Source organism: Gopherus evgoodei, chromosome 7 (assembly GCF_007399415.2).
Source record: "Gopherus evgoodei ecotype Sinaloan lineage chromosome 7, rGopEvg1_v1.p, whole genome shotgun sequence".
NCBI lineage: Eukaryota > Metazoa > Chordata > Testudines > Testudinidae > Gopherus > Gopherus evgoodei.
The window spans coordinates 100,914,272-100,926,685 of NC_044328.1; the positions used below are offsets into that span (position 1 = coordinate 100,914,272).

General features: G+C 59.8%; 1 protein-coding gene across 4 annotated transcripts in view; it reads left to right on the forward strand.

Moving 5' to 3' along the window:
- Window positions 1-11,199, forward strand: part of PC (pyruvate carboxylase) — a 239,134-nt gene extending 227,935 nt beyond the window's left edge. For all 4 annotated transcript variants that reach the window (XM_030568620.1, XM_030568617.1, XM_030568618.1 and 1 more), the window contains 11 exons: window positions 4,432-4,576; window positions 5,092-5,181; window positions 6,195-6,416; window positions 6,877-7,033; window positions 7,323-7,563; window positions 7,930-8,179; window positions 8,497-8,741; window positions 8,900-9,079; window positions 9,277-9,528; window positions 10,673-10,813; window positions 10,951-11,199. In XM_030568620.1, coding sequence (XP_030424480.1) covers window positions 4,432-4,576; window positions 5,092-5,181; window positions 6,195-6,416; window positions 6,877-7,033; window positions 7,323-7,563; window positions 7,930-8,179; window positions 8,497-8,741; window positions 8,900-9,079; window positions 9,277-9,528; window positions 10,673-10,813; window positions 10,951-11,199 — 2,172 coding nt within the window. The remainder of the gene's footprint in view (window positions 1-4,431; window positions 4,577-5,091; window positions 5,182-6,194; window positions 6,417-6,876; window positions 7,034-7,322; window positions 7,564-7,929; window positions 8,180-8,496; window positions 8,742-8,899; window positions 9,080-9,276; window positions 9,529-10,672; window positions 10,814-10,950) is intronic.
- Window positions 11,200-12,414: the final 1,215 nt, after the last annotated feature.

Here is a 12,414-nt window from a genome sequence, read left to right on the forward strand (position 1 = left end):
CCCAGGGCAGGGCATTGGCAGAGCCATGGGGGGGGGGACAAGCCCAGGGCAGGGCATTGGCAGAGCCATTGAGGGGGACAAGCCCAGGGCAGGGCACTGCAGTTTAGGACTGAGGGGCAACTGTAGAGCTGTGCAGGGGAAGGCGCTCTCTGCCAGCCCCCCCGGTGAGCGCTGGCTTATGCCAGCTGGGGCTCTGAGTCTTTCTCCTCTCTGCCAGATGCTGAACAGATGTTCACTTAGGCGAACAGGGGCCAGGTTAAGCCTGTATGTGATGGGATTTATGGCAGGGGGGGCGATGAGGGGGTTTCTGTTTAAGAGGTTTAGGACTGGGTTAGATCAGGGGTAGGAAACCTATGCCACATATGCCGAAGGCGGCACGTGAGCTGATTTTCAGTGGCACTCACGCTGCCTGGGTCCTGGCCACTGGTCCGGGGGGCTCTGCATTTTAATTTAATTTTAAATGAAACTTCTTAAACATTTTAAAAACCTTATTCACTTTACATTCAATGGTAGTTTAGTTATATATTGTAGACTTAGAGCAAGAGACCGTCTAAAAACGTTAAAATATATTACAGGCCCGCGAAACCTTAAATTAGAGTGAATAAATGAAGACTCGGCACAGCACGTCTAAAAGGTTGCTGACCCCGGGTTAGATGATACTGTGGGGGGAGGGGACACACCATTGCCCCCTACTGAGCAGAAATGCAGTTGCTCAAACTTACAGGAGTTGGATCTAATGGTTAGAGCAGTAGTGACACAAAAGTTAGGATTCCCAGGTTCTAGCCCCAGCTTGGGGAGGGGAGTATAATGGTTAGAGTGGGGGGGGAGGCTGGGAGCTAGGACTCCTGGGTTCCATCCCCAGCTCTGGGGGGCTGGTAGTCAGTATCTGCAAGAGGGCTCAGAGCCCCCTCGCTGAGGGGCATTCACTCCTAGAGCTCTGGGGACCTGATTGAAGGGTACAGCCCTACTGGGGGTGAGGAATTAGATGGGAACTGAGGGGGTAGCTCCCTCTCTGAAACCTCCTTCACCCAAGAGCCTCCTGCTCCAAGGCCCTTCTCTCTGCACCTGGCTTATGTTCTTCCTTCATTAGCTGCTGAACGCCCTGATGGATTAATTAATGAGGAAATGCAGCAAGTGTAGAGGGTGGGAAGAAATTTAGCTTAGACTGTGCCCACTGTGGGACTGGCTGGGTAAGGTGGGGGGGTGTCAGGAAATTGGATATGGGCCTTTCCCCTGTAGGGAGCCCTGGCTATGATGCAACCCCAGGGCAGAGGGATAGGCTAGCTGGGAGGGCAGGGAATGGGGACGGATCCCGGTATAAACAGCCCCCACACCCTCAATGCTTTGATCCCTTTTGTCTTTCTAACCCAGCTTCACCCCTCTAAGCCCCCCTGTCCTTCCGTAAGGCATAGCCTCCTGCTACCCCCCACCAAGAGCTCTGGGGGGAGGGAACCATAAAGCTGATATAGGGCTAGGATTACGTTTGCCGAGCCCAGCCATTAGTGGGATACAGAATCTCACCCAGGAGCCCTGGGTTTGGCACCTCCTTAACTGACTGGCCCAGGAGGTGATTAACCAGAATCGTGGAAGGGACTGATGTCTGGTGATTAGAGTGGGGGAGCAGGGTTCCTGGTTCTAGCCTTGTCTCTGGGAGGGGAGTGGGGTCGAGTGGGTTGGAGGGAGCAGGGGCTGAGAATCCAGGTCTCCTGGGGTCTATCCCCGGCTCTAGGAGGGAAATGGGTGTCTAGCAGGTTGGGGGGGGGGGGGCTGAGAATCCAGGTCTCCTGGGGTCTATCCCCGGCTCTAGGAGGGAAATGGGTGTCTAGCAGGTTGGGGGGTGGGCTGGGAGTTTGGACTCCTGGGTTCTCTCCCTTCCTAGCAGCAGCTCATTATTTGGTGTGTATTAGCTGTCCTGCCGCCCTCTGCTGGAGTGAATCAGCCTTGCTCTGTGTATGTGACAGAACCCAGCTCTGCTTTTTCGCCTTGGGTTTCTTTTGAGTTAATGGTTTTTCCATCTCCCCGTTTAAAAACTACACCCAGGTTGCCCTGAAGGCTGCCAGGTATGTAGTGAGTCAGGGACAGAGCTGGGCCAGAGCCCAGCAGGCCGGTCTCCTGGAAATGAGGTGGTGGGTAAGGTAGCAGCAGAGGCCCCTCTGTGGGCAGCCGTCGGGGAGCCCAGCTGCAGACAGCATCATTTGGGCCTTAACACAAGAGTGAACAGAAGAAGTGCAGGCAGAGGAGCGGGCATGCGGGTACTGAAAGGAGGGCACAGGGTGGAGGGTGCAGCGTCCATATCCCCATCCCTGGGTGGCACTGGGCAGGGTGATCAGTTCTCAGCAGGATAATTATCCCTCATGAAGGCCTTGCCCCCAGCCCTGGGATCAGGAGCCCTTTAGTGTCTCAGTGTGCAGTGCCAGGTGCCAGGATCGCCGGCCATGGCCAGAGGGGACTGTTTTAGGGCCTCAGCAGCACATTAAAAAACGGAGTTGTTAGGCGAGGAGGGGTTTGCTCACAGGGGGCTCAGCATGGTTTTTGCAGGTCAGGTCAGGGTCACCATGGCAGAGTGGGGAATGGAGGTGCAGGGAGGGGATAAGGCGGGCTCAGAGTCATGCAGCAGAGATGGGGATGGAACCCAGAAGTCCTAGTTCCAACCCTCACCCCCTGCTCAACCATTAGACCCTACTTCTCTTGCAGAGCCAGGGGACCCAGGTGTCCTGATCCCATTCCCTAACCACATCCCCTGCACTAGCACACTAGACCTCCCCTCCCTTCCAAGAGCTGGGGATAGAACCTCAGTTTCCCCTTCTTTGTAAGGGGGTGTGTGAGAAAGGCACTTCCCTCTGCTACCTAGATTTGGTCCTGCATCTTTTACTGGTTCCAGCCTATGCTGTGGTTGTGTAGCTGTGAGAGCCAAAGCGCTTTCACCTTGACCTCAAGGCTAGGCTCCTGGGGAGTCTAGCATGCCCTGCCCCAGTGTTTATGGGGCTGGAGATCCCAGTGTAGCTGCTGACCCCTGAGCCCCACTCTGCAATACCCACATCCCCCTTGCACCTATGCTACCCCTCTGTGCTCTGCCCTTCCCCAAGCAGCAACTGTCCATGCAGCCCATGAGACACAGTCTAGCTCCTCGGAGTCTAATCCCTCTTGACAGCTCTGACAACACTCAGGGGGGCTCAGCTTACTCCAGCCTTTCCCATCCAGCAGCCAGTCCCCATTCTCCCCCTCAATGCACAAGCATGAGCCTGGTAGCTGCCCCTCCCCCTCGCTTGGACACAAGCAGCTGGACAGTGTGCTGCTGGGAATAGAACCCAGGCATCCTGACTTCCATCCCCGCCCCCTGATCTAACCATTAGACACCACTCCTCTCCCAGGGCCAGGGATGGAGCCAAGGAGTCCTGGTTCCCTTCCTCTTCTCCCCCCATATTTCTAACCACTAACCTCCCAGAACAGAGGAGAGAACCCAGGAGTCCTGACTCTCAGCACCCTCTGCTCTAACCCACCAGGCCATGCTACCATTGTCACATCTTGTATTAGATGGGCCTCCATCTGTCATTAAATCTGTTAGCAGAATTTACAGCACCATGACAGCTGATTGGCTGGGAGCAGGGAGAACTGAATTAAATCATAGAATCATAGGACTGGAAGGGACCTCGAGAGGTCATCTAATCCAGTCCCCTGCACTCAGGGCAGGACTAAGTATTACCTAGATGACCCCTGACAGGTGTTTGTCCAACCTGCTCTTAAAAATCTCCAATGATGGAGATTCCACAACCTCCCTAGGCAATTTATTCCAGTGCTTAACCACTCTGACAGTTAGAAAGTTTTTCCGGATGTCCAACTAAACCTACCTTGCTACAGTTTAAGCCCATTGCTTCTTGTCCTATCCTCAGAGGTTAAGAAGAACAATTTTTCTCCCCCCTCCTTGTAACAACCTTTTACATATTTGATTCAAAGGGAGTAAGAGGCTTTAATAACCAGCTACACAGGCATAACTTCTCTGGAGCGCCTCTCCTGGTGTACATCACCCTGGCAGCATGCCAGGACATAATCCCTTGGGGAAGGAAGGCTGCTGACTCAGTAGCACTTGGGGCAGCTGTGAGCAATCAGCTCAGGCTCCCTGCAGACTCAGGCAGCGTCACTGTGTCAGTAACAATCGAGGCAACTCCCTCCCTTTCGGAGCCTCAGGCCTGGTCTGCACCTAAAATGTAGCTCAACCTCGATGGGGGAGGGGGTGACAAAATTCACACCCTAGGGAAAGGTAGTGAAGCCAACCAAAGCCCCAGCATAGATAGCGCTAGGTCTCATCTCCTCCATCCTAGCATCCAGCTCTGGGCCCGGGCTTGCTGGGGCCAGGAGGGGAAGGGTTAATGCCTGGATTTAACCCACAGGATGCCAGAGCCATGCTGATAGCCTGTTACTGTTTGTTCCCAGACCAACATCCCCTTCCTGCAAAACGTGCTGAGCAATGACCAGTTCCTGCGGGGCACGGTGGACACACAGTTCATCGACGAGAACCCTGAGCTCTTCAATCTGCGCCCGGGCCAGAACAGGGCCCAGAAGCTGCTACATTATCTGGGTGCGGGCCCCACGCTGGAACCACAGGCTCAGGCCAATGGGTGGGATCCCCAGCCAGACCCGAGCAGGGTCCCTTTCCGGTACTGCGGGGTCAGGCTCAAGGCATAGGGTCCCCAGCTGGTACCACAGGGCCATAGGTGGGGTCCCCGGCTGGTACCATGATGTCCGACCACAGGGGCAGGATCCCCAACCGGCACTGTGGGGTAGGCCCAGAAGGCAGGGTCCTCAGCTGGGCCATCTGTGGGGTGCACATCCAGTACTGAGGGCTTGGCCCTAGCGGGCGGAGTCCCTATCCAGTACCACGAATCAGGGCCATGGGTACAATGTCCATCCTGTGCCATGGCGTCAGGCTCAGGGCTGGGATCACCAGCTGGTTCCATAGCATGAGGGCCATGGGTGGGTTCCCTGGCTGGTACTGTGGGGTGGACCCCAGGTCGGGATCACCAGCTGGTATGGCGGGAGGCGGGATACGTGTTCCATGTGCTGTGCTCTCTAACTCTGACATTCTCTCTCCAGGCCATGTGATGGTCAACGGCCCCATCACACCCATCCCTGTCAAGGCCCGCCCATCCCCAATTGATCCTGTCGTGCCCACTGTGCCTTTGGGTGAGTCCCCTCCTCTTCTGCCCCACCCCCGGCACCTCCCACCCATCGGATCTGCTGCCCACAGGGCCCCTCCCCCACATGATGGCCCTATCCCATTCCATTCCCCATGGATGGAGTAAGGGGGAGCAGGATGCCTGGGTTCCCTGTGCCACATGCCCTCCCTTCTGCCCTTGTGGCTGGACTCCACTTCCTCCCCGGCTCCCAGCAGTCAGGGCCTTTCTCTGCCCTGTTCTTCCTTTGGGAGGGCAGTGGGGTCTAGTGGATTGGTGAGGGGAGGGCTGGGAGTCAGCGCTCCCAGTTCGGTGACCGCCTGCCCCATTTGCCGGGCTGCCCAGCAAAGCATTGGCTGTGCTGTATTCTCCTCCAGGCTGCTCCCTGGCCCGGGGAGGGAGCACTTAAGGGTCTATCAGCTCAAAACGGATTTACCAGGCTGCTCGGGAGAACCTTAATGAGATGTAAGCCCCCATTGTTCATTCTCGGTAATGCCTGGTTCAGGCTGAGGATCAGCAGCAGACAAAGAAATAAACAGTGATAATAACCCGACGTGGCTGCCATCCTGGCTAATTAAAGCCAGTCCTGCGCATCGGTCACACGCGCTGGGAACCTCAGGCCCATGCTCAGCTGTCCAATCCATCTCACGGAGCTGGTCCCAGACTTGCTGGAGTCAGAAAAGATTTACCAGGCATCAGTCCCACAGAGCACGTCATATACAGGGATCCCCGTCCCGGTGCTGAGATGCAGCCACCTCTGGGGTGGGGTGCGGTGCAAGGGCTGTTTATACAGGGACCCCTCTCCTGGCGTCCTCTAGCATGACGCTGGGGTCAGTCGCTGACTGTAAGGGAGAGCCCCCCCATTGCATCCCCACCCCACTCCTTGCAGCACAGCGCCCCCTAGCGCGAGCAGTTCTGAGTGTAAGTAACAGCACCTTGCAGGGCTGCAGTGAGCAATGTGTGTGTGTGTGGGGGGGTTTCTCTGCAACCCTACAGCAATGGAATCTGCCCCCCCCTTTTCAGGTGACCCCCCTACTGGCTTCCGAGATATCCTGCTCCGGGAGGGTCCCCAGGGCTTTGCCAAGGCCGTGAGGCAGCACCATGGGCTGCTGCTCATGGACACGACCTTCCGGGATGCTCACCAGTCCCTGCTGGCCACCCGCGTCCGCACACATGACCTCAAGAAGATCTCACCTTTCGTGGCCCACAACTTCAACAACCTCTTCAGCATTGAGAACTGGGGAGGTAAGAGCAGGACACGGGGCCTTTCCCCTCCAGGGGCCGCTGGCTCTGATCCAGCCCTAGGGCAGGGGGACTGGTTGGCTCCAGGGGACAGCAGGGAATGGACATGGGGCCTTTTCCCTCTAGGGGCCGCTGGCTCTTATCCAGCCCTAGGGCAGGGGGACTGGTTGGCTCCAGGGGACAGTAGGGAATGGACATGGGGCCTTTCCCCTCTAGGGGCCGCTGGCTCTGATCCAGCCCTAGGGCAGGGGGACTGGTTGGCTCCAGGGGACAGCAGGGAATGGACATGGGGCCTTTCCCCTCTAGGGACCACTGGCTCTGATCCAGCCCCAGGGAAGGGAACTGGCTGTCCCCGGGGGGGTGGGGAATGAGACACAGGCCTTTCCCCTCTAGGGAACACCCACCAGTAACACCAGTGGTGGGGGCAGGTCCCACCTACTCACCTCTCTGCCCTGCCCCCCAGGTGCCACATTTGACGTCGCCATGCGTTTCCTGTACGAGTGCCCGTGGCAGCGGCTGCAGGAGCTCCGTGAGCTTATCCCCAACATCCCCTTCCAGATGCTGCTGCGGGGGGCCAACGCCGTGGGGTACACCAACTACCCCGACAACTCCGTCTTCAAGTGAGCTGGCGGGGTGGGCTGACAGGGCGTCATCCAGGCTGGGCAGGGGCGCTCAAGTCTGGGATAGCAGAGAACCGTGGGGTAGGACTGAGGGTCAGGGCTTCAGACCCCCAGGGGAGGGGGTGAGAAAAGGGGGTGGGATTCCAGAGTCACCTGGTTGACTCACCCTGACGCCAGACTTGTGGGGTGGGTCAGCAGGGATAACTCTACATGGTGGGGGGGGCCTGGCACCCAGTCCCCATGGGGATCCTTCTCCCCCGGGACTCACCGGGTGACCGTGGTCCGGCAGGTTCTGTGAAGTGGCAAAGGAGAATGGCATGGACATCTTCCGGGTCTTCGATTCGCTCAATTACCTGCCCAACATGCTGCTGGGAATGGAGGCAGCGGGGCAAGCCGGGGGGGTGGTGGAGGCTGCAATCTCCTACACAGGAGACGTGGCCGACCCCACCCGCACCAAATACACCCTGGAATACTATGTCCAGCTGGCCGAGGAGCTGGTGAAAGCTGGGACCCACATCCTCTGCATCAAGGTACCTAGGGGAGCCCAGGACTGGGGTAGCCGGGGGCTGCGGGTGGGGGCACTGGCAGCACTGGGGAGCAGAGCCCGGCGGGGGGGACCCATAGCCCAGGACATCATGGACTGAGATGCCATCCTTTGGGGGGCATCATGGCATGGGGAAGGGTGTCCGGAGCTCCTGCCTTACTTGTCTTTCTATCCCCCTCCTGCCCCAGCCTTCCCCCCTCCACTCCCACAGCCCCTGCCCACGTCTCTGCCCCCCCCACACACACACCTGGTTTCCCCTGCACCTTCCCTGCTCCCTACCCCGTTCACCCCTCCCCGACCCTCCCCTGTTCCTGCCCTCGACGCCTACGCTCAGCCCTCTCCTCCCTTGCAGGACATGGCTGGGCTGCTGAAGCCGCGCGCCTCGGAGCTGCTGGTGGGGGCGCTGCGCCAGCGCTTCCCCGAGATGCCCATCCACATCCACACCCACGACACCTCCGGGGCGGGTGTGGCCTCCATGCTAGCCTGCGCCGCCGCTGGCGCTGACATCGTCGATGTGGCAGTGGATGCCATGTCCGGCATGACCTCGCAGCCCAGCATGGGTGCCTTGGTGGCCTGCACCCGGGGCACCAGCCAGGACACAGGTACTAGCCGCAGAAGCCAGGGCCCCTGGGCTCTACACCTGGCTCTGGGAGGGGAAGGGGATCTAGTGCTTAGAGCAGGGAGGGTGCAGAGTCAGACAAAGCATCTGCCCCAATCCAGTCTAAGAACATCATGAGATGGGCTAGGCCAAAGCGCCAGGGTGATGCATGGCCCAGCTCTGCCCCCATGCTCTGTGGAGCCCAGATCTCAGGGTGGTGGATTGTCCCAGAGCCCCGCCTCTGTCCCACCCGCCAGGGTGGGCCAAGTCCGACCCCTGCAGCCCGGATGAGCCTCATCTCCTCCCTCTCCCCTGCCTCAGGCATCCAGATGGAGAAGGTTTTTGACTACAGCGAGTACTGGGAGATGGCACGGGGCCTGTACGCCGCCTTCGACTGCACGGCCACCATGAAGTCGGGCAACGCTGACGTGTATGAGAACGAGATCCCGGGCGGCCAGTACACCAACCTGCACTTCCAGGCCCACAGCATGGGGCTGGGCAACAAGTTCAAGCAGGTCAAGAAAGCCTATGTTGAAGCCAACAAGCTGCTGGGGGATCTCATCAAGGTCAGAGCCGCTCACAGTCCTCTAGAGTCACCGGGGGGCCTGGCTGGCTCGGGAGGGTGGGGAATGGGACATGGGACTTTTCCCCTCTAGGGGGCGCCAGTTCCGACCAGCCCCAGTACAGGGGCCTGCCCGCACTGACCTGTCTCCCGCCCATGCAGGTGACGCCATCATCGAAGATCGTGGGGGACCTGGCGCAGTTCATGGTGCAGAACAACCTGTCACGGCAGGAGGTGGAGGCCATGGCAGACGAGCTCTCCTTCCCGCTCTCTGTGGTGGAGTTCCTACAGGGCTACATCGGGATTCCCTACGGGGGCTTCCCTGAGCCCTTCCGCTCCAAGGTGGGGCTGGGCAATGGGTGAGGTGGGGCTGCAGGGGAATCCCAGGCACGGGCGGGGGGGCAGGGCTAGATCAGGTTTCTCCGCTGGGACTTCCCTGAGCCCTTTCACTACAAGGTGAGCCATGGGGGGAGTATCCTCTTCCCTGGGCTCCCATTGCTCCAGCCCCCGAGCATGGAATCCTGACATTCTCCCCCCAGGTGCTGAAGGACCTGCCCCGCATCGAGGGGCGCCCGGGGGCCTCGCTGCCGGCCCTGGACTTCCAGCAGCTGGAGAAGGAGCTGCGCACGCGGCACCAGGAGGAGGAGATCACCCCCGAGGACGTGCTCTCAGCCGCCATGTACCCCAAGGTTTTCGACGAGTTCAAGGAGTTCACGGCCACCTTTGGCCCCGTCGAGTGCCTGAGCACCCGCCTCTTCCTGGAGGGACCCAAGATAGCCGAGGAGTTCGAGGTGTGCGAGTTAGGGTGGGAGGGACCAGAGCAGGGTGGGGAGAACTGCACCCTGGGCTGTCTGGGGGGACATAAGGTTCTGGGGGGACTGGTTGGACCTGGGAGTAGGAGCCAGGGGAGCCTGAAGAGAAGTTTGAAGCGGGAGGGTTGGGGATTGTGGGGTGTAGGGTCAGGGCTGGTGCAACCATTTAGGCTGACTAGGCGGTTGCCTAGGGTGCCGAGATTTGAGGGTGCCAAAAAGTGCCCCCCAATTTTTTTTTAAATGGTTGAGCATCCGCTGCTGCTGGGCAGAGAGGGAGTCTGAGCTGCTGGTGGCAGCCGGCAGCCCAGGGTGCCCCCTGAGTCAGGGCGCCTCTGCGGCAGCCCGCAGTCCAGGGTGTCCCCTGGGTCAGGGCGCCTCCGCGGCAGCCCGCAGTCCAGGGTGTCCCCTGGGTCAGGGCGCCGCCGCGGCATCCCGCAGTCCAGGGTGTCCCCTGGGTCAGGGCGCCTCCGCGGCAGCCCGCAGTCCAGGGTGTCCCTTGGGTCAGGGCACCTCCGTGGCAGCCGGAAGTCCAGGGGGTCCCCTGGGTCAGTGCACTGCCCCGGCAGCCGGCAGCCCAGGGGCAGGGGTCCCCTAGCCCAGCGAAACCCCGGGCTGCGGGCTGCCGCGGAGGCGCACTGACCCTGGGTCAGGGCGCCGCTGCGGCAGCCAGCAGTTCAGGGTGTCCGGAGGGGGCGGCAGGCAGCTCCCGTGGAGCTGCCGCAGTCGTGCCTGCAGACGGTTGGCTGCTCGTGCGGCTCCGGTGGACCTCCCGCAGGCACCACTGCGGCAGCTCCACCGGAGCCATGGGACCAGCACGCGGGGTGGTGAAATTGCCGTCCACCTAGGGCGCTCAAAACCCTAGCGCCAGTCCTGTGTAGGGTTAAGGAAGACTATCAAGCCCTATGTTTGGGAGGCCTTTGGGATCAGTGGGACACTGGGCGGAGTTCCAGGTGGGGTGGCTCCCCATTCTCTGAGTGATCGGCTCAGGCTCTCTGCAGATTCAGGAAACATCACTGTGTCAGTTACACTCAAGGTAGCGCCCCTCCCGGGGGTGATGGACTCCCAACTCTCTGCAGATTCAGGAAGCCCTGGGGGCCTCACCACGCTCTGTCTCCCCCTGCAGGTCGAGCTGGAACGTGGAAAGACCCTGCACATCAAAGCCCTCGCACTGGGAGACCTGAACCGGGCTGGCCAACGTGAGGTCTTCTTCGAACTCAATGGGCAGCTGCGCTCCATCCTGGTCAAGGACACACAAGCCATGAAGGTGCCAAGGGAGTAGATACTGGGCTGGAAGAGACGCTGGTCTGATATTGCGGGCTGGGCACACAGGTCTGACCCGATCTAAGGCCTTGTTGCATGAGATGTGTTGACTAACCTTGTCTCTCTGCCCTGCCCCCCCAGGAGATGCATTTCCACCCCAAGGTGTTGAAGGACATCAAGGGCCAGATTGGGGCCCCCATGCCCGGCAAGGTCATCGACATCAAGGTGGAGGAGGGGGCAAAGGTCGACAAGGGGCAGCCCCTCTGTGTGCTCAGTGCCATGAAGATGGAGACCGTGGTCAACTCCCCCGTGGCCGGCACCGTCAAAAAGATCTATGTCAAACCGGACATGAACCTAGAGGGGGATGACCTCATCCTGGAAATCGAATAGGCCCCGCCTCCTCCCCCGCTGCATTCTGCTTCCCCTCCCCCATCCCGGACAGAGACCTGCCCCCTATGTGTCGGAGGCAGCCGGCACACTGTCACTTTAAGGGCATGCCACGCCCACTTTTAACCCTTTGCTTGCAGGAGACGCAACAGCTTCTTTCTCTCCCCCCACCCAGTCCTGCAATCCCCATCGGAGTCCTGCTTAGCCTCAGAGTTACGCACCTGGGGGAAGTGCAGTTCCTTCCACCGCCATCAGGGAGGGGAGCCTGTGGCCCATGCAGCCTGCTGTGCAATGCCTTCTGCCGCCACCACAGGGTGTCTGTGCACGTGTCATGGATTGACAGGACTGTGTTACACCCCAGTCTTTACACAATCTTTTGGCTGTGACCCCGTTGGTGTGCCAGACCCACATTTTCCCCTGGCACCCATGAGGCCTCAGCAACTCCAGGACTGGGCCTTTGGGTGCCAGCCCCCCAGCTCCCCCCGTGAGCTCCAGCCAGTCCAGCTGCAATCAGACTGCTGTCGAGACTCTCCCTTCTCCGGGAGCGATGCGCCCAGGGAGGATCTTCAGCGAGGCCGGGCAGCCTGGCCAGGCCGAGGGAGCATTGATTAGTCACCTGGGATCCAGCATCGCAGGGTCCTCAGCCAGATCCTGTGTTGGTGGGAGCCAGAACCCCCAGCGTGCAGGGCTGCCCAGAGGGCGGAGGCAAGTGGGGCAATTTGCCCCAGGCCCTGGGCCTCACGGGGGCCCCCCACGAGAATATAGTATTCTATAGTATTGCAACTTTTTGTTTATGGAAGGGGCCCCCGAAATTGCTTTGCCCCAGGCCCCCTGAATCCTCTGGGCATGTCCTGCTGCCCTGAGACCCTGTTTTGCTCTCTGTCCCTGCTGCTCACCCCTGTTCTCCCTTTGTTTCCGGCTCCAGGTCTTTGGCCTCTGCCTCCCTGCAGAGTGCTGGAGAGAGTCCCTGCTCTCAGCTGCTATTGGCCGTGCAGGGTCCCGTAGGCCCATTGGCAGGCCCTTGCCAATGCAGGGCCTTCCATTTGTGTGTCTATTGCAGTCTGGTCCGGTTCCAGCCCAGGCAGCAGGCATGGCAGAGCCCTTCCCTTAGCTCCTGAGCCCGCGGACACAATCAGCTCATTCCCCACAGAGGGCAGCGATGCAAAGTGGCCAGTCTGGAGCCACCCAGATAGTTCATAACTCTACAAAGAAGTCCCA